Genomic DNA, 22,504 nt, shown 5'->3' with positions numbered 1-22,504 from the left:
CCCGATGTTTTGTTGAAAATAAAAGAGGAAGTCAAGAAGCAATTTGATGATGGCTTCTTACAAGTAGTTAAGTACTCGGAATGGGTAGCCAACATCCTCCCCGTCCCTAAAAAAGATGGAAAGGTACGGATGTGTGTAGACTATAGAGACTTAAACAAAGTTAGCCCAAAGGATAATTTCCCGTTGCCTCATATTGACACCTTAGTGGATAACACGGCAGACTACTCACTCTTTTCCTTCATGGATGGTTTCTCGAGGTACAATCAGATCAAGATGCATCTTGAAGACATGAAAAAAACCACATTCATGACCATGTGGGGAACCTTTTGCTATAAGGTGATACCGTTCGGATTGAAAAATGCGGGAGCAATATATCAGAGAGCCATGGTAACCCTATTCCATGATATGATGTATAAAGAAATTGAAGTCTACGTCGACGACATGATTGCCAAATCTCGGACTGAAGAAGAGCATGTGCAAGTCTTGGGGAAATTATTTTTGAGATTGAGGAAATTTCAGCTGAAACTTAATCCAGCAAAATGTACCTTCAGGGCCAGGTCAGGAAAACTGCTAGGATTCGTGGTCAGTGAAAAAGGGATTGAGATTGACCCAGATAATGTCAAAGCCATACAAGAGTTACCTCCACCATGTACTCAGAAGGAAGTTCGGGGATTCTTAGGAAGACTAAATTACATCGTTCGGTTTATTTCACAACTAACCGAGAAATGTGACCCGATATTCTGTCTCCTTAAGAAACACAACCCTGGTGTTTGGGACAAGGAATGCCAGAAGACGTTCGAAAAAGTTAAGCAATACTTGTCTAATACCCCAGTGTTGACACCACCTAGTCTTGATAAGCCACTGATACTGTATTTGACGGTATTTGAAAATTCTATGGGATGCGTGCTAGGCCAACACGATGAACCAGGAAGGAAAGAAAGAGCGATATATTACCTCAGTAAAAAGTTTACTGAGTGTGAGACGAGATACTCGTTCATTGAAAAGTTGTGTTGTGCCTTAATCTGGACAACCCGAAGACTGAGACAATACATGTTGTATCACATAACTTGGCTAATCTCTAAAATGGACCCTCTGAAGTACTTGATGGAGTCGACTGCTTTGAATGGAAGGATGGCCCGATGGCAAATTCTACTTTCTGAATTTGATATAGTCTATGTGAACCAGAAGGCCGTAAAAGGGAGTGCGATAGCAGATTTCCTAGCCAGCAGAGCCCTAGAGGACTACGAGCCCCTAAACTTTGACTTCCCAAATAAAAATCTGATGTACATAGCAACCACTGAAAAAGACCCTCAAATACAGTATCAGTGGCTTATCTGGACTAGGTGGTGTCAACACTGGGGTATTAGACAAGTATTGCTTAACTTTGTCGAACGTCTTCTGGCATTCCTTGTCCCAAGCACCAGGGTTGTGTTTCTTAAAGAGACGGAATATGGGGTCACATTTTTCGGTTAGTTGTGAAATAAACCGAGCGATGTAATTTAGTCTTCTTAGGAATCCCCGAACTTCCTTCTAAGTACGTAGTGGAGGTAACTCTTGTATGGCTTTGACTTTATCTGGGTCAATCTCAATCCCTTTTTCACTGACCACGAATCCTAGCAGTTTTCTTGACCTGGCCCCGAAGGTATATTTTGCTGAATTAAGTTTTAGCTGGAATTTCCTCAATCTCAAAAATATTTTCCTCAAGACTTGCACATACTCTTCTTCAGTCCAAGATTTGGCAATCATGTCGTTGACGTAGACTTCAATTTCTTTATGCATCATATCATGGAATAGGATTACCATGGCTCTCTGATATGTTGCTCCCGCATTTTTCAATCCAAACGGCATCACCTTATAGCAAAAGGTTCCCCACATGGTCATGAATGTTGTTTTATTCATGTCTTCAAGATGCATATTGATCTGATTGTACCCCGAGAAACCATCCATGAAGGAGAAGAGTGAGTAGCCTGTCGTGTTATACACTAAGGTGTCAATATAAGGCAACGGGAAATTATCCTTTGGGCTAGCTTTGTTTAAGTCTCTGTAGTCTACACACATTCGTACATTTCCATCTTTTTTAGGGACGGGGACGATGTTGGCTACCCATTCCGAGTATTTAACTACTTGTAAGAAGCCAGTATCAAATTGCTTCTTGACCTCCTCTTTTATTTTCAACAAAACATCGGGCTGCATCCTTCAAAGCTTTTGCTGAACTGGCTTGTATTCTTCTTTGATCGGGAGCCTGTGTACCACAATGTCAGTACTTAGCCCAGGCATATCTTGATATGACCATGCAAAGACATCTTTGAACTCTTGGAGTAACTCAATAAGGTCCCGCTTTGTCTCTGTGGTAATGTAAGCTCCGATCTTTACTTCTTTCCTTTCTAGTTCATCTCTCAAGTTCACGACTTCTACGGTCTCTTTGTGGGGTAGAATCTGTTTCTCCTCGTGTTCTACCATCCTTAACAAATCAGGGGATAACTTACAGTCTTCGTTATCCTCAAAGTCCTGAGATCCCTCTAGACACATATCCCGCTCAAAAGGAGACTCTGAATTAGTAGCAACGTCACTCACATCATTGATATCTGGAGACCTGTTGTAGGTGCAAAGGAAGATACAAAGAACAAGAGAATCTAACAACAATGATATGTATGGTATGATCGTGAATGAAAGAATAAAAGAATATTTGTATGGAATAAGTCAAAAAGATGCATTTTATTAAAATAACGATTTCGAACATAAGCCTATTTCACAAAAGGACACTTGTTACTCCTAGGCCTAGAGCAATAAGTGTGTTTTAGACATTACTCTGAGTTAGTTCTAAAGACTACAGGAATCTCTTCCACAGTCCAATTATTCAAAACACTTCCCGGCTCATAGGGGCGAATACCCGACAAATTCTCCACCCCAGTTCCTTCTTCATACGTGGCGTTGATGTCCAAACTCTCCATCAATCCTTCCACAATTTCTTTTCCGGACATCTTTCGTTCGGAGTGAATGACCGCTCCAGACACAAAAGTCTTCGATATATGGGGGAAGATTATTGGTTCCCATTCGATTTCTCCCCCGCTCAATCGCACTCTCCTTCTTTCTTGCTTCTTTTCTACCTCTTTCTTTCTTTGTTTCGTGTCTGGCTTAAATCCTAACCCAAAACGGTCTTGTTTGTCCTTCACCATTGGTGCATTAATCCTTCCCTGGAGGTATCTCTCGAGTCCTTTTCCTGGTAGAGCCCCTTTTCCAACAGTTAGCCGTAATCCCATTCTTGTAGTCTCAGATAACCTGGGCATTGGAATCTTATTTCCTTCGGTGATGAACCTCTCGTTCAAAAACTCCAAAGATCAAAAAGAGCACTCGATTGCTTCATCATTTACCTCCAGATATGGGCGTCACTGGTTATTGCCGTGATGATGTCCTCTTCAGCATTGATCGTTACTAACTGACCTTCGGTCACTAATTTCAACTTCTGATGTAGCGAGGAAGGGACTGCTTCTGCTGAGTGTATCCATGGTCTCCCTAATAGGCAATTATACAAAGGCTTAATGTCCATGACCAATAAATCTGCTTCGTACATGCTCGGCCCGATTAAGAGGGGTACTTCAATTTTCCCCATTACCTTCCTTTCCGTGCCATCAAATGCTCTCACTACACTTTGGCATGTCTTCATATGGGAACTATCCACTGACAACCTACTCAGCGTAGATAGGGGTAGGACATTCAGTGTAGACCCATTGTCAATCAATACCCCCGATAATGTGTATCCTTTACAGCGAGTCGTGATGAGCAAAGCTTTAGTCGATCCTCGGCCCCCTGACGGAACCTCATCGTTATTGAAGAATATGAAGTTGTCGGCACTTATATTGTTGACTAAGCGGTCCAGTTTGTTTACAAAGATATCGTTAGCAATATAAGTTTCATTCAGCACCTTCATCAATGCACTGCGATGGGTTTCAGAGCTTAAAAGTAAGGCCAGTACCGATATACGTGCTGGCTGTTTGTGCAACTGTTGTACGACACTATATTCGCTGTGCTTTAGAAATTTTAAGAATTCCTTGGCTTTTTTCACCATCGATTCATTAACAGCTTGGTTCGAGACTCACGGCTTTCTTTCTTTTGATCAATTGCTAATGATTTTTCTTTAACCTACTCGACTTTTGTATTTGGGGTATAACGCCTTCCGCTGCGCGTATAAAAACCTTCGTCTTGAATTTCCTCTGATGCATTAATCGTGGTCTCTTCTCCCGGGAATGTCACATTGCAGCTATAGTTCCACGGTACCCTTTTGTTATCTTTATAAGGAAAAGCAACGGGTTTTCGGATCACGACCTTTGGCGCAACTCGTGCCCCGGCTTCATTCATTCTCGGACATGATATGATAACCACTGAGTGGTTGACTTTGTAAACATCCTTCATCGATCCCTCTTCGGAGGCATACATATCTGTTTTTTCTGCGCTCCCGACATATTCGAAGAATTCCAGCTCCTTATTATCCATCAATCCTTGTATTAAAGCCCTGAATTCACTGCATTTCTAAATCTCGTGATTATCTTGATCATGGAACTCACAATAATTCTTCTCTTCTCGAGGTCTGACCCTTGAATTCTGTGCTATCAACCCTCTTTCCACTATTTTCTTCCATACTTCTTTCAATGGGGTATTCACTCTGGCAACATTTGCCTTAATTTCTTTCCCTGAACTCTCGGTTACCGTATTTATTCTCTTATCCCCATGGTTAGGTATTGATTCTCCGTACTAGATGTATCATCAAATTTCACAATCCCCATGTTGATGAGTTTTTCAACCAATTTCTTGAAAGTGGTGTAGTTTTTTATCGAGTGTCCTGTGGCTCCCGCATGGTATTCGCATTGGGCATTTGCGTCATACCATTTGGGGTATGGAGGTTGCATTGGCTTTAGATAGAAGGGAGACACGACATGTGCATCAAATAAACTTTAGTATAACTCCTTGTACGTCATTGGAATGGGCGTAAATTGGAGTTCCTCCCTATTTTGTTTTGTGTTGGGTTCTTGTCTGAGTGGGCCCTGCTGTCTAGTAGTTGTCGACCTTGGTTGGCCTAGGTGATCGATTTCGAATATGAGCTCCCATTATTTACCTTATGCTCTTTCTTTCTCGACGCTGACCTCTTAGCGTTTCCCCAGCCTCTATTTTCCCATATCTTATGGCATTTTCTATCATTTCTCTAGACATTACTATGTCTGAAAAACTCTTGGTTGCGCTACCCAGCATGTGGTTAATAAAAGGTGCCTTCAGGGTATTGATGAAGAGCATAGTGGTTTCCTTTTCCAACAGAGGGGGTTGGACTTGTGTGGCCACCTCTCTCCATCGCTGGGCGTACTGCTTAAAGCTCTCATTATGTTTTTTCTCCATATTTTGTAAAGTGATTCTATCAGGGGCTATGTCTGCCACATGACCGTACTGCTTCATGAAGGCTTGTGCTAAATCTTTCCATCAACCGATCTGGGCGCGACTCAGTTGGTTGTACCATCTAGAAGCGGCCCCAACCAGACTTTCTTGGAAGCAGTGAATTAATAGTTGGTCATTATTGACATGGCCTGCCATTCGTCTGCAGAACATAATGATGTGAGCTTCGGGATAGCTAGTCCGTTGTATTTCTCAAATTCCAGAGTTTTGAACTTGGGAGGGAGTACCAGGTTTGGAACCAAACTTAATTCCTTAGCGTCGATTCCACCGCGATAATCGGTGCTTTCCATTTCTTTAAATTTTTCTTCTAACCATCTACACCTTTCTTCAAGCTCTCTCGGGGGTTCTACCCTTGTTTTTTCGGCTTCTGTTATTTCATCGGGATTGAGGACCACAGGGTTAGTTGGGTTGTCCCCCAGATTAGAGCCCGAGCTGGCCTGATAATTCATCGGTGCCGAAACACCGGCCTGAAATGGTTGGGGCCTAATTGTGACTGATGGCCTTCTTGGGTACATATCAGGTTGTGTCTGAATGTCCGCTGGGGAAAAACTCAGAGGGTAGGTAGGATCTTTATTATCATCTCCCGCATTGATCAAGGGGCTTTTTCCTTTTTCTAAACTGCCAGCCAATAAACGCGTTAGTTGGTCCATCATGCTTTTCTGGGACTCCAGCATCTGGTCCCTCATATCTTGCTGGATTTTGGCAAGCTGTTCTTGCATACGTGTTTGTAATTGATCCTGCATCTCTTTTTGCATTTGTTCCAATCTCTCTAACCTTTGATCCATTGCTTTTGTTCTTCTCCTTGTACCGCAACGATGTTCCAGGGTAACTGCCATGATTTTTAGGGTTTTTTTAGGGAAAGCCTAATGCATGAAATGAATGCAAAAGAAAGGAAGATATTGATTCTGAATTCAATTTCATTAGAACAACTTTTCTAGAAAACAAATTCCTTTACATAAAACGGACTACATATATGACCTTTCTCTCATATTCCAAGCGAAGACACCTATCTTCCTCTTCACATCTGGATCTTATGGTCGAGTCTTGCAAATTCCCTAAGAGATGTCTATATTAACTCCTTTTTGCTTGATCTAGGCCGCGACTCATTGATCACTTGTCCCTGCGATACTCGTCAGCTCCTTTAAGACGACGACTCTTGAACAATCTTTGACGGCTTGTATCCTCAGGCAATGAAGTAAAGTCTTGTATTTCTTCACGGACTATCAGCCTTCTTTCATTGTGTTTACTTGGACCATACTTAGATAACCGTGTTACAATCCACTTTATCAAAAAAAATCGTTTTCTTATGACAAACTGTTCTATTTAGCAATCAAATATAAATCGACACCTCCTTCCTATGATGATGTAATGCAATGCAATTGTAAAACAAAACAAAAATAAAACACGTTAGTACAGGATAAATAAATAACAAATAAAGCAATTCGGGTGACCACTAGGGGTTTGGAGTGGTTCTACCTAGGGTGGGCTCCTAGGTCTCTATATGTGGTTTGGTTCTAGAGTAAGGGTACTGAACGTGCAGATTCCTCGATCCTCACCCATTATAGGTTCTTATGGATCGAGTTCAGTTCAGGGGAATACATTTCCCTATGGCTGCACGGTGATGAAAATCTCATGAAGACATAGGTACGGATGTATCCCGAAAGCGATCCGCTATCCTGCACGGAGGTGAAAACCTCACGAAGGAATAGTTTCTCACTCCCACTTAAAAGGTATGACCACAACGGTCATGCAATGCAATGTACGAGGATATGTGCATAAAAACTTGAAGCGATTAAAGAAAATGAGAATAAAATGATGAAAACCGTATGGAAAATGGGTGAAATACAATGAAGGGATCATATATCAAAACCAAATTCTCAATTTTCGACGAAAAGACAAAAGTTAATCAATTTGTGGCTTGACTCTCTTATTTGATGTCCCCAGTGAAGTCGCTACATATCAGAGAGCCATGGTAACCCTATTCCATGATATGATGCATAAAGAAATTGAAGTCTACGTCGACAACATGATCGCCAAATCTCGGACTAAAGAAGAGCTTGTGCAAGTCTTGAGGAAATTATTTTTGAGATTGAGGAAATTCCAGCTGAAACTTAATCCAGGAAAATGTACCTTCGGGGCCAGGTCAGGAAAACTGCTAGGATTCGTGGTCAGTGAAAAAGGGATTGAGATTGACCCAAATAATGTCAAATCCATACAAGAGTTACCTCCACTACGTACTCAGAAGAAAGTTTGGGGATTCCTAGGAAGACTAAATTACATCGCTCGGTTTATTTCACAACTAACCGAGAAATGTGACCCCATATTCCGTCTCCTTAAGAAATACAACCCTGGTGTTTGGGACGAGGAATGGCAGAAGACGTTTGACAAAGTTAAGCAATACTTGTCTAATACCCCAGTGTTGACACCACCTAGTCCAGATAAGCCACTGATACTGTATTTAACGGTATTTGAAAATTCTATGGGATGCGTGCTTGGCCAACACGATGAATCGTGAAGGAAAGAAAGAGCGATATATTACCTCAAGAAAAGTTTATCGAAAAGAGACAAGATACTAGTTCATTGAAAAGTTGTGTTGTGCCTTAATCTGGACAACCCGAAGACTGAGACAGTACATGTTGTATCACATAACTTGGCTAATCTCTAAAATGGACCCTCTGAAATACTTGATGGAGTCGACTGCTTTGAATAGGAGGATGGCCTGATGGAAAATTCTACTTTCTGAATTTGATATAGTCTATGTGAACCAGAATGCCGTAAAAGGGAGTGCGATAGCAAATTTCATAGCCAGCAGAGCCCTAGAGGACTACGAGCCTCTAAACTTTGACTTCCCAAATGAAGATCTAATGTACATAGCAACCATTGAAGAAGACTCTCAAAAAGGTCATCCTTGGAAGCTAAACTTTGACGGAGCATCAAATGCCGTGGGCAATAGAATCGGGGCAGTCCTGGTATCCCCAAATGGAGATCATTATCCCTTCACTAGTAAATTGGATTTTGACTGCACGAAAAATATGGCAGAATAAGAAGCATGCATCATGGGAATACGTGCGGCCATAGAACGTAAAATCAAGGTGTTAGAGGTATATGGAGATTCTGCCCTAGTGATTTATCAACTCAAAGGTGAATGGGAGACAAGAGACCCCAAATTGATCAATTACCGGAGGTTGATCCTTGAGTTAATTAAAGAGTTTAATGATGTTGTCTTCTACTACCTCTCACGAGAAGAAAATCAGATGGCTGACACCCTAGCAACTTTAGCTTCTATGATTAAGGTGAACCAACCAGAGGATGTGAAACCAATCTAAATGAGCACTTACGAAGCCCCAGCTCATTGTTACAACCTCGAAGAAGAAGAGGAAAATGATGATCACCCTTGGTACCACGATATCCTACGATATGTGAAGAATCGTGAGTACCCCGACCAAGCTACTGAGAACGACAAGAGAACGTTGAGAAGACTGGCCAGTGACTATGTCTTAGATGGGGAGATCCTATGCAAAAGAAGGAAGGATCGAGTACTATTAAGATGTGTAGACGCCATTGAGGCTAAGAAAATCTTGGAAGAAGTCCATGAAGGCGTCTGCGGGACACATGTTAATGGTTTTACAATGGCTAGGCAAATTATAAGGTTCGGTTATTATCAGTCCACCATGGAAGGAGACTGTATTAACTACGCCAAAAGATGTCATAAGTGCCAAATCTATGGAGACAAGATTAATGTACCTCCCTCACCTTTGCATGTCATGACTTCGCCATGGCCTTTCTCGATGTGGGGCATGGATGTGATTGGGCCAATTTCACCAAAAGCTTCAAATGAGCATCGTTTCATCTTTGTGGTCATTGATTATTTCACCAAATGGGTGGAGGCTGCTTCATATGCCAATGTCACTAAATCAGCAGTTAGCAAGTTCCTGAAAAAGGAAATCATCTGTTGATATGGAATGCCGGAATGGATCATATCTGAGAATGCAATGAATTTGAACAACAACACGATAGCGGGTGTCTGCAGTCAATTCAAGATCAGACACCACAACTCGTCACCGTATCACCCGAAGATGAACAGTGCAGTCGAAGCAGCCAATAAGAACATCAAGAAGATTGTAGGAAAGATGACAGAAACTTATAAGGATTGGCATGAGAAGCTACCATTTGCCTTCTATGCTTATCGAACGTCTATCAGAACTTCTACTGGGGTAACGCCTTTCTCATTAGTTTATGGAATGGAGGCAGTTTTACCTATCGAGGTCGAGATTCCTTCCCTCAGAGTTTTGTTAGAAGTAAAGTTGGATGAAGCAGAATGGATCCAGTCCTGATATGATTAGTTGAATTTGATTGAAGAAAAGAGGCTACGGGCTATTCGCCATGGTCAGATGTACCAACAGCGAATGATGCGAGTTTACAACAAAAAGGTTCGTCCCAAAAAGTTCCACGAGGGAGACCTAGTACTGAAAAAGATCCTGCCTATACAAAAGGACTTCAGAGGAAAATGGATGCTGAATTGGGAAGGGCCTTATGTGGTGAAGAAAGGTTTTTCTGGCAGAGCATTGATATTGGCTAAAATGGATGGCAAGATTTTACCCAATCCTGTGAACTTAGATTCGGTTAAGAAATACTTCGCCTAAAAAAAAAAGGGAGAGGCCAGGGTGAAAACTCACAAAGAGCACCTTGAGACCAAAGGGATTTTGAATTGAAAACCGGTAAAGGGTGATTCAAATTTTGATCAAAGGTGGGTTATGCGATGGTCTTATGATACCTAAATTAACAAGGAGGAGAGATGTTACATTTTTGGGGCATCTGCAAGAGTACTCTAGATCCCCTAAACACATATTGGGCAAAAAGGAGTCCTCAAGAAGTCAGTACAGAGAAGCTCACGCTGCGATATCTGGGGCACCGATTCCCTTTTATTCATTTTGTATTTCAGCAATGTTTGTTGACTGTGATTAATATATTCCCTTCAAATGTTGTTTCTGACGAATTTCGGTTTGTCATTATTATGATCCTTTTCAAGCATTTTGCATTGAAATGATGATTAATAGACTAAAGCCATTTTTGCAAAAAGAGTTCTGCATATTACTCTGAAAGTTTCTAAATAGTACAGGAACCTGAAACAATACTATTATTTAGAACTAACCAAACTCAAAGATTGGAAGCATCTGAGAAGAAAGAGTTTAAATTGGGACTACCTCTTCAGGTTTTCAAAATTTGAGCTGAACAAGAAGACAGGGTACCATTTTAGTGAAAGAACCCTGATGAACAAAGAGCAATAGCAACCTAAAAGGGACTCACACTCACAACATGTTGCACCCATACATTCATAGATCATCCATAATGCATCTAATTAGGAACATTTGATTCATTTTGATCATGGCATCCTAATTCTTTGACATAAGCATAAATACATGTAACTGATTCTACAAGTCATGTCCCTAAAATCAGTGAATTCACAGGTCTTGTCTCCCTAAGCAGTAGTGGAGCAAATCAAAGACGAGCCTTAACCCCCTAAGTAGTAGGGTAATAGGCTAAAAATTACAGATCTTGTCTCCCTGAAGTTGCAGTGGAACAGATCAAATCCAACAAGTCTCATCTCCCTGAAGTTACAGTGGAGCAGACTGAATTTACAGATCTTAATCCCCTAAGCAGTAGGGAAACAGATCGAAGATGAAGGGTCTTAAACCCCTAAGCAGTAGGGTAATAGACCGAATCGCAGATCTTATCACCCTAAGCAGTAGAGAAATAGATCGAAGATGATGAGCTTTAACCCTCTAAGCAGTATAGTAACAAGCTAAATTTACAGACCTTGACCCCCTAAGCAGTAGGGTAATGGGCTGAAAATTACAGATATTGTCTCCCTGAGGTCGCAGTGGAACAAATTGAATCCAACAAGTCTCACCTCCCTGAAGTCGTAGTGGAACGACTGAAGATTTACAGATCTAACCCCCTAAGCAGTAGGGAAACATATCGAAAGTGATGGGCTTCAACCCTCTAAGCAATAGGGTAACAAGCCAAAATTTCAAATCTTAAACCCTAAGCAGTGGGGTAAAAAGTTGAATGTACGGATCAAAACCCCCTAAGAAGTAGGGTAACAGACCAAATTACAGACCTTATCTCTTTAAGCAGTAGTGGAGCAGATCGAAGACGAAGGGTCTTAAACCCCTAAGCAGTAGGGTAACTGACCAAATTGCAGATCTTATCTCCCTAAGCAGTAGTGGAGCAGATCAAAGACGAAGGGCCTTAAACCCCTAAGCAGTAGGGTAACAGGCAGAATTTCTAGATCTTAACCCCCTAAGCAGTAGGGAAACATATTGAAGACGAAGGGTCTTAAACCCCTAAGTAGTAGGGTAACAGGCCAAATTGCAGATCTTATCTCCCTAAGCAGTAGTGGAGCAGATTAAAGACGAAGGGCCTTAAACCCCTAAGCAGTAGGGTAACAAGCTGAATTTCCAGATCTTAACCCCCTAAGTAGTAGGGAAACAGATCGAAGACGAAGGGTCTTAAACCCCTAAGCAGTAGGGTAACAGACCAAATTGCAGATCTTATCTCCCTAAGCAGTAGTGAAGCAGATCAAAGACGAAGGGCCTTAAACCCCTAAGCAGTAGGGTAACAGGTTGAATTTCCAGATCTTAACCCACTAAGCAGTAGGGAAACAGATCGAAGACGAAGGGTCTTAAACCCCTGAGCAGTAGGGTAACAGACCAAATTACAGATCTTATCTCCCTAAGCAGTAGTGGAGTAGATCGAAGACAAAGGGTCTTAAACCCCTAAGCAGTAGGGTAACAGGCTGAATTTACAGATCTTAACCCCCTAAGCAATAGGGAAACAGATCGAAGACGAAGGGTCTTAAACCCCTAAGCAGTAGGGTAAAAGACCAAATTGCAGATCTTATCTCCTTAAGCAGTAGTGGAGCAGATCGAAGACGAAGGGTCTTAAAACCCTAAGCAGTAGGGTAACAGGTTAAATTTCCAGATTTTAACCTCCTAAGCAGTAGGGAAACAGATCGAAGACGAAGGGTCTTAAACCCCTAAGCAGTAAGGTGACAGACCAAATTGCAGATCTTATCTCCCTAAGCAGTAGTGGAGCAGATCGAAGACGAAGGTTCTTAAACCCCTAAGCAGTAGGGTAACAGGCTAAATTTACAGATCTTATCCCCCTAAGCAGTAGTGGAGCAGATCGAAGGCGATGGCCTTAACCCCCTAAGCAGTAGGGAAATAGATCGAAGATGATGGGCCTTAAACCCCTAAGCAGTAGGGTAATAAGCTGAAGATTTACAGATCTTAAACCCCCTAAGCAGTAGGGAAACAGATCGAAGGTGACAAGCCTTAACCCCTAAACAGTAGGGTAACAGGCTAAATTTACAGATCTTAACACCCTAAGCAGTAGGGAAACAGATCGAAGATGATGGGCCTTAAACCCCTAAGCAGTAGGGTACCAAGCTGAAAATTACAACTTTTTTCTCCCTGAAATGGCACTGGTGAGGCTTGAAGCCACTATTTGTACCTCCTTGAAGTTTCAGCGGATTTTTTCTCCTTGAAATGGCTTGGAGCGGTTAAAAGCCACAGCAGATCTCCTTGAAGTTTCAGCGGAGAAGATTGAAGTCACAAGTCTTATTTTTCTGAAGTTACAGTGGATGGATCGGAGCATCAAGATGTAATAGACTGAAGTGAGGCTACATGAAGAAGTGGAGCACAGAAGAAGTCGAGACCGGGTGAGACCAGGCAAATTTGACCTTTTTTAAGTCTTTGCTCTATTCTCGTTACACGACAATGAGCAAAGACGGGCAGCTGTAGAGGCCCAAATTTGCCCAGCCCAACAAATTAAAATCAGACCTAAATCCTACCCAATTCACAAACCCAATTACAAAATCAGACCCAAAACTAAGCCCAAATAATAAAAACCCTAGCCCAATACAACCTAAACTTATTTTTTTAAAAAAAAAAAAAACCCTAGCCACCTTGCCTCCCACTTGCACCTACTCCACCATCTTGCCTCCCACTTGCACCTACTCCACCACCTTGTCTCCCACTTGCACCTACACCATCAAATGGAGAAGAGACATAGAATGATAAGAAATGTATGTAAGATGGCTATAAAAGCAAAACCAAAAGTCCATTGTAAAAAAATGAGGAGGAAATAATTGTATTCTTGAAAGGTTTTTTTGATAAAAAAAAAGGAGAAGAATGTAAAAGCAAAAGGTTTGCAAGCAAATCTGAAATAAAAAAAAAATGAGTATTGAAGAAGAAAAGATTCAAACGCGTTAAGGTTTTTATTTCTTTTTTCCTTTTTATTTTCATTTTTTTTGTACATATAAACATTTTTCTTTTTTTCTTTTCTTTCAAAAATAGTATACATATATTTAGATATAAAATAAAAAAAAGCAAAAATAATACATTTTTTTCCTACCATCACAAGACTTGGTGGCTTCTGACTACTAAAGACGGACGACGACGCGCACATCTGTGTGCTCGGTACTTGAAGGACATGGCGGAATGGGGAAAGAGGAGAGAGTTGAGAGCTTTGTTTTATTTTTTTATTTTGTTATTTTTACTATTATTTATATTATTATTATTTCTCACGTATATATTATTATTTATATTATTATTATATTATATGTACTCTCTCCATATTTATTTATATTGTTACTATCATTATTGTTACTTCTATTATTTTTATTTCGACTACTATTATTATATATATATATGTATTATTGTTTGTATTATTATTATTATTATTATTATTATTATTATTATTATTATTATCACCCTTATTGTTATTACTTTACTTTTGTATACTAATATGTTATTAATATTACTCATATTTTCATTATTTTTACTATTACCATTATTATTATATATTAGTGTATATTTTTATGTATATATATGTAACACCCTTCGCCCGTATCTCTCGCCAGAACAGGGTTCGAGGTGCTACCAGATTTAAACTTATCCATTTATATAAAATCAGACCGTAAAATTTTTTGATCAATTTTAAACTTTTCATACACACGTATATTATCCTTTAATCGGGCTTACAAGGCCCAAAATATTCATGAGGCATTATTAAATATTTACCAATGTCTTAGTCTTGTATCATTTACTTACTCAACTTTACAACCCTATACATGCCATAGACTCGAAACACTAAGATTTACTTACGCCGATAGCGTAGACTTGACAATGTGATAATATCTCCGACGGCCTCCAACCCGAGCTAACCTGGCAACCCTAGGGAATATGGGAAAGAAAAGGGGAGTAAGCTTTACGCTTAGTAAGTTCATAAGAAAACAATAAGCAACTCATTAACAAGTTTTATCAATGTTTACAACATAATCACAAATTCACTACAAGTTGTCTTCCTGAGCAATAGTCACTAAATTATTTATAACTGGAGCTAAAAAACTCCAAATCAATTTCCGTTAATTTTTCCTGAAAATAGACTCATATATATTCCATTCATAAAATTTTCAGAATTTTAGGTTTGACCAATCAATACCAGATTTTTTTTTAATGTTTCCCCTGTTTCACTATTTGACTAATCTAACCACTCTTCACTGCGAATCAAATTTCTCATTGTATAGAATTAAAAATATGTTCTATTTGATTTCATTTGAAACTAGACTCATTAAGGAGTCTAAGTATATAAATTTTATCTTATAACCATTTTTGTACAAATTATAATGATTTTCTAAAAACAGAACAGGGGACCCTGAAGTCATTTGACTCTATCCCACACCACTTCAAATATCTCATTATCAGCAATTGTTTTGCTTACACGGTTTCTTTTATAAGAAACTAGACTCATTAAGCTTTAATTAAATAATTTATTCAGCTTCTAACTCAACTCCAAAAATTTATGGTGATTTTCCAAAATCACATTACTGCTGCTGTCTCAAGCAGATTTATTACAAATTTACTCTTTCACACATTCTTTGCATTCACATTATTTAAACATGTATATCACCAATCAATTTCATCACATATCTACAATTTCACTCAAGCATAATCTCAATACAATACATCATGCTCAATGATTCGTACATAACCGTTCAAATTAGCAATTATAAGATGATTCCGCACATAGTCCACCCTTATCGATAATTTACGATGGTTTTGCCCTTACTCACATATATGACATAGGCATTTTCACCTATGCTTCTCATTTCACATTCATGATTCAATTCCAATCGATCTAACATGCATAAGAATATATCACATACCGCCAACTTAATGCATTGAACAAATTCAATTGCCGATTTAACACAAGGTCTCATAGTCTTAGACTTTTATCAAATCACCAAAGATTTAGCCTCGCTAGGTTTTAAACCCGATAATATTATTCACCGACTTAAAGCTTGCTAGGCTCAAAGCCCAAATATCACCATTATAAAGTCGTCTCATGAACAATTCATATAATATAGCATGGATACTGTTCACTTTGCTCTATTTAATCATTCAATCACAATTTATAATTTCCTTTGAATCATTCGATATTTTGCACACTAAGTGTCATTCTCAATATCTCGCACACTAACGCCATTCTCAATATTTCGTATAATCGAGTACCATATTTGATTGCCCCGCACACTAAGTGCCACATTTTGTCGATATGTCGTCGACATTAAAATATTCACGATATACAATTTATACAATATTAAAGCATTAGAAACATCAATTTAACAATGCTTATTGCATACGAACTTACCTGGCTAAATTGTAGAGATACCAAAGTTCAGGGGTATTTTAGTAATTTTCTTATTTTTCTCGATTTTCCACCCGATCTTGATCTAAATTAATAATTTCATTCAGTATATTAATTTAGACATTAAAACACCCCATTTCATACAATTTGGTCATTTTTACAAAATTACCCCTAAAGTTTTACTTTCATTCATTTTAGTCCCTGAGCTCAAAACATGCAAATTAACCATTTTTAACCATAATTAAGCTTAGCCAAATGTTCATGGTAACAAAACAGTCCATAATTCACTTTATGGAAAAATTATAGTTTTGCCCCTAATATTTCAACTTCTTTACAATTTAGTCCCTATATCATAAAAATGCAACTTCATGAAATTGAGTAAAATTATACTATAGACGAATATCACTAGTGTCTCTAGCAGCCCACACATTTCATTTATTTGACATTTTAACCACAAAGTTTTCACATTTATCAATTTAGCCCTTAATTGTCAATTTCACAAAAATTCACTTAACAAAAAGTGTTTAACTATCAACAAGGACTCATATTCTTCCATTAAACTTGAAATCCCTATTATACTCATCAATGGAAAATATCAAACTATTCAATGGTTTTGCAAAATAGTCCCCTCATTAGATAGATTAAGCAACAACGATCCCGAAAATATAAAAATAATTAAAAACGGGACTAGAAAAGCCTACCATGCATTAGCTGAAAGTTGGAAGCTTCTTCCATGGCTTCTCAAGCCTTCATATTCGGCTGGTAAAAGAGAATGAAAAAGATGACACCTTGATTCTTTTATTATATTCATTTTATTATTATTTTAACCAATTTACAATATTAACCTTTATACACTTTATTTATTACACCAAATGCCAGGCCATCATATCCCACTATCTCTTTAATGGGCTAATTATCAAATAAGGACTTCTACTTTTAAGTTCTATATCTATTTAATACCTTTAGGTTATAGAACACAACTTTTGCACTTTACACAATTTAGTCCTTTTTGTTTAATTAACTATCGAAACGATAAAATTTTTCAACGAAACTTTAATACCATCTTATTGCCACTACGTAAATATTTAAAAAATATTTATGACTCGGTTTATAGAAACAAGGTCCCGATACCTCATTTTCTAAACCCACTTGACCTTAGGGTCATACCACTTGTACTTAATAAATCGCCTATAAAACAAAAATCACAATATCAAAAACATTTTTAAAATCACAATTAACTCGTAAATATTAAATATAATATTTACCAACCTACTCGTTAGGATTTGGTGGCCCGAAACCATCGTTCGATCAACCCTAAAAAAGCAAGTCATTACAATATATATATATATATTTATATATAATATTGTTCTTTATTACTTTAATTTAATATTTTTATTATATTTGCTTTTTGTATTTCTATATTTATTATTATTATTATTATATAGTAGTGTGTATTTCTATTATATATATATATATATATATTTATATAGTATTATTATTTACTTTACTTTAATATTATTATTATTATTATTATCATTATATCCAACCCAATAATAATTCTTTCATAAAAGTAATATTCCGTATTTGGTAATTCGAGACAATCGTGCCCTAACTTACTGGGTTTCGACTTTTCTCCTTTAACCTAAATAACAGAATACTCTTTTAAATCGCGACATGAGTTTCGAAAAATGCTTATTCTCGAAGATACGAGGTGTTGTGCCCTAACTTACCGGGTATGGCATTTTGTTACCTCGAAATAAGATTTTTGCAAGTAAAGGCAATATTCGGTGTTCGGAAATTCGAGGAAACGTGCCCTAACTCACTGGGTTTCGATTTTCCTCGTTCACCTTAACTAACTGAATAACCTTTTGAAATACACGAATTTTTATATAAAAGACAAGCTCGCTCTCGAAAATTCAAGATGTCGTGTCCTAACTTACTGGATGTGACATTTTATATTGTGAGCTGAGAAGGTCTTTAACATTTGAGCATTTTCTTTACAAAGAGGGATCGTATTTTAAATTCTTTCAAGTTTTCAAATTTTCGACACTAAGACACTAATTAATCAACTAGGTACCAATTTTGGGCATATTGAGGGTGCTAATCCTTCCTCGTATGTGAATCGACTCCCGAACTCATTTTCTGATTTTCGTAGACCAAAAATTATCGTTTTAGTAAATCTTAACTTTTATTAAAATGATTAATTTAAGGTGATCCGATCACAACTCATCAAAAAAGATTGGTGGCGACTCCTCTATTCGTTTTCATTTCCAAAAATCTAAGTCAATTCCCGTTTTTTTAAAAAAAAAAGATTACGACAACTTTTTTAAGTAATAATTATATATTTTGATAATTAGAGTTAAAAATGGAATTGACGGAGATGAAACCTAAGCTTTCATATATACAATATAATATTTTTGTTACTAGAGGCTAAGAGATTGTTAGCATATGTACCTTCTTTTTTGACAATTATATATTTTTTAATAACACATTGCTTTTATTTCCTACAAACATTGGATGAACATACATTTAGTAGATTTTGCAATTTCCTTCCTTCTTGCTAAGCCTGCAGGATGCAGAAGACGAACACCAAGATTAGGACCTATCAACATCAACACCTACAAGGTAGATTTATGTGGGAATGTTACCTTTCACTATCCTTTTACAATGAGGGACCAAGATGATTCCAATGAGTGGTTTAAAGTAATTTGCAAGAAAACCGCCAATAGAGAAGAAGTGCCTTTCTTAAACATAAATGGCGTGAATCTGCAAATACTGGAATTTATGTTTTTGGATGGCATCGTCAAGGTCAATCATCCAATAACTTACTTCAACTGTCGAAAAAACCATTACAATGGGATGAGTCTCAACTTAACAGGCACCTGCTTTTACTACTCAGATGACTACAACATCTTCTGGTCTTCAGGTTGCAATAATTTGGTTACTATTTTCGGGAACGAAACAAATAATCTTATAGGCGGATGTATGCAACCAAGTTGTAGGATTCATAACAAGACTTCCTCTATTCCTGGCTGTACTACTCTTATTCCTCAGGGTCTCAGTTCATTCTTTGTAAACATGAGTAATATGGTTGATTCTAGTGATTATGGGAGGAAAAGATCATGTGGATTTGATTCCTTGCTTTCTTATGATTATAATTTAATCTTGGAGTTAGAGGATTTTGATATAAGTAAAAGGACGCATATCCCAACACAGCTACAATGGGGCACACCAATATTTGGAGAGTGCCATTTGAACGATAGTTTAGACACTTCTTGTACATCCAATGGTAAATACTGTTGGTCGAGGTTGAGCTCTATTCATCTATGTGTGTGCCAGGATACCAGTGATATCAGTTATTCGGGCTCATGCAAAGGTACGAGTTAACTTTTTTTTAGAGAACGTTTTTTTTTCTTATATCTATATTATCTCAATTGAAAATTATTAAATATATTTTTATATATAAATTAAGTTATATTATTTTAAGGGTATTCTTATCTTTCTACATTTTTATATTATATCCATAATAAATCTAATATGGTGAGATTTGAACCTTTCACACAATAAATTTTAAAATTTAACTTTATCATTTCAACCAAGAATTCATTTGATACTTATATAAGCTTTTAATAAATATATTTATTACATACTTTTTTTCACTCACATCATGAGTTTGCCTTCAATTTGTATTATTTTTAGAGGACTAATTAAGTTGGTGTCACCCGTCAACTAAGTCTCGACTCAGTTAATAAATTATGAAAATCTATTATTTTTATAAGAGAACAAATATCATTATGAAAATTTTTATCATTTTATATTTTATGGAAAATCTAGAAAATGAATATAATAAAATTTGAACAAATCAGCATGATAGCTAATATCTTTTAACTCAATGAACTTTTTTTTGTGTTTTAATTTTTTTTCAAATAATGGTTTTGCATACATATTGCTAGAATACTCCTAGGCATAATTTGAACCAACAAAAGGAAAATGAAATTAGGTATCAAAATAACTTCTATTTTGCATGCATTACTTAATTAATATCTATTGAATTATATGGGTGAATGCAGCTAAGAGTCTGTTTATTTTAAGGATTTGATTAAATTAGTCTTTTACTATTAAATTATTTAATCTAGTCCGTGTGCCTTAAAAAATTAAAAGAAAGTTAAATTGGAATAGAGTTAACATTTGTTAATTATTTTTAAATTTTTATAGTTAAGTAAATAAAATATTTTGTTTGAAATTCAATAGAAATTGAAAAAAATTCAAGACATTTTTTTATAATAAATGTTAACATTGTTATAACTTAAACTTATTTAATTTTTTTAATAGTATAGGGACTAAATTGATTCATTTAATAATAGAGGGACTAATTTGATCCAGTTCATATAGTATAAGGACCTCTCAAATACTTTAATTGAATTATATGATTATAACCTCCTTTTTTTCAATTCATAAATGACAGATGAGAAATGTGAGAATTATAATTGCGGTCTCCTTTGTTTGAATACCCCTAGCAACTATTGCTTTTCAGAATCTTGCCCTCCTCATTATGAATACAATAGTACGGGATTTCGTTGCGAGCGCAAAATACAGACTCAAAGCACTCGTAACTTGAAAAGCCTTATTTTAGGTACGTGATGAATTTACATATTTTGTTTTTAAAGTAGAACCATTATGATTATTGGATTATGTCAATTCAAATAGTGATTTATTTCTTTTTGAATGTGTGATATAGAATAATCATTTATCATTAAATTTGTAAAAGTTAAATATCAAAACAATGCATGGTGTGATAAGGTTATCTCATTGTTCATTTAAAATGAATATCCATCAAATATGAATAAAACTTTATTGAAACATTTTCATGGTTTTTTAGCATGTATTTTAATTTTCAAATTTACCTTTTAACTATGTTTCTTATATCTATATAGGTTGCAGCGCTAGTATTGGGACACTATTTCTACTACTCGCAACATGGAGTATGTACAAAGTCCTCAAAAGAAAACAAAAAATCATTCTGAAGCAGAAATACTTCAAAAGGAATGGAGGTTTGTTACTGCAACAACATTTGTCTAGCAATGAAGGTAATGTTGAAAAAATTAGGTTGTTTACTTCAAAACAGATGGAAAAGGCGACCGATCATTATAATGAAAATCGAATCCTTAGTCAAGGAGGTCAAGGGACTGTTTATAAAGGAATGCTAATAGATGGAAGCATTGTGGCTATTAAGAAATCCAAAATGGTGGAAGGAAAGAAATTTGATGGAAGAAGGGTTGAACAGTTAATTAACGAGGTAATAATTTTATCTCAAATTAATCACAGGAATGTGGTTAAGCTTTTAGGGTGTTGTTTAGAAGCTGAAGTTCCTCTATTGGTGTATGAGTTCATCCCAAATGGTACATTATACGATCTCATTCATAACCAAAATGAAGAATTACCATTGACATGGGAAATACGTTTACGAATTGCGATTGAAATTGCCAATGCCTTGTTCTATTTGCATTCAGCTGCTTCTGCTCCTATTTATCATCGAGACATCAAATCTAGTAACATACTTTTGGATGATAAATATAGGGCAAAAGTATCAGATTTTGGAACTTCAAGATCAGTTGCACTTGAACAAACACATCTAACCACTCGGGTGCAAGGAACTTTTGGATACATGGATCCCGAATATTTTCGATCAAGTCAATTTACAGAGAAGAGTGATGTTTATAGCTTTGGAGTTGTTCTTATTGAGCTTTTAACAGGACAAAAACCCATCTCCGCAGAACAATTTGAGCCAGTAAGAAGCTTGGTATCTTATTTTTTGGATTCAATGCAGGATAATTCCTTGTTTAACATTCTTGATCCAATGGTAGTAAAGGATTATCCGGAACAGGAGATTATAGTTGTGGCTCTGCTAGCAAAAAGATGCTTAAATCTTAATGGAAAGAAAAGACCCACCATGAAACAAGTTGCAATGGAGCTAGAGTTGATTAAAGCTTCAGGTGGAAATGTTATTGAAGAATGCGGTGATGAAGAATCTCAAATAGATAACATGATCCAGTCATGGGAGACAAATCCTTCTTGTTCAATGTCTAGGACAATTACAACCGACAGTGCAACTTTTCCATTAAATTCATCTTCCTAGTTTCCAAAACTCCTAAAAATATTTCTCTTGATTGATGGCCGTGAGCTTCTCTATTTGTCACATTGGTGGAGTCTTGTGGTTGCCCAAGAATTAATACTTGTTAAACTCAATGTTATTTGACCTCTTGAAGGTTTTTATTATACAAATTATGGATATGTTTTCTTTTTCTTTTGCTCAGTCGATGAGTTCATTAATAAAAAAGACCTCGAAACAGCT

General features: G+C 37.0%; 1 protein-coding gene across 1 annotated transcript; it reads left to right on the top strand.

The window, feature by feature from the left end:
* The first annotated feature begins 21,121 nt into the window (after positions 1-21,121).
* LOC108455035 (wall-associated receptor kinase-like 2) lies at positions 21,122-22,288 on the top strand. The gene has a single exon (XM_017753656.2). The coding sequence runs from the start codon at positions 21,137-21,139 to the stop codon at positions 22,286-22,288; it is 1,152 nt and encodes a 383-aa protein (XP_017609145.2). The 5' UTR covers positions 21,122-21,136.
* The last annotated feature ends 216 nt before the right edge of the window (positions 22,289-22,504 follow it).

Source organism: Gossypium arboreum, chromosome 9 (assembly GCF_025698485.1).
Source record: "Gossypium arboreum isolate Shixiya-1 chromosome 9, ASM2569848v2, whole genome shotgun sequence".
Taxonomy (NCBI): domain Eukaryota; kingdom Viridiplantae; phylum Streptophyta; class Magnoliopsida; order Malvales; family Malvaceae; genus Gossypium; species Gossypium arboreum.
The sequence above is the reverse complement of the archived record's forward strand: the minus strand, read 5'-3'. Positions and strand labels throughout refer to the sequence as shown.

What these genes read in the sequence shown, in the direction of transcription:
- LOC108455035 (XM_017753656.2), top strand. Translation starts at nt 21,137, where the DNA reads ATGTACAAAGTCCTCAAAAGAAAACAAAAAATCATTCTGAAGCAGAAA.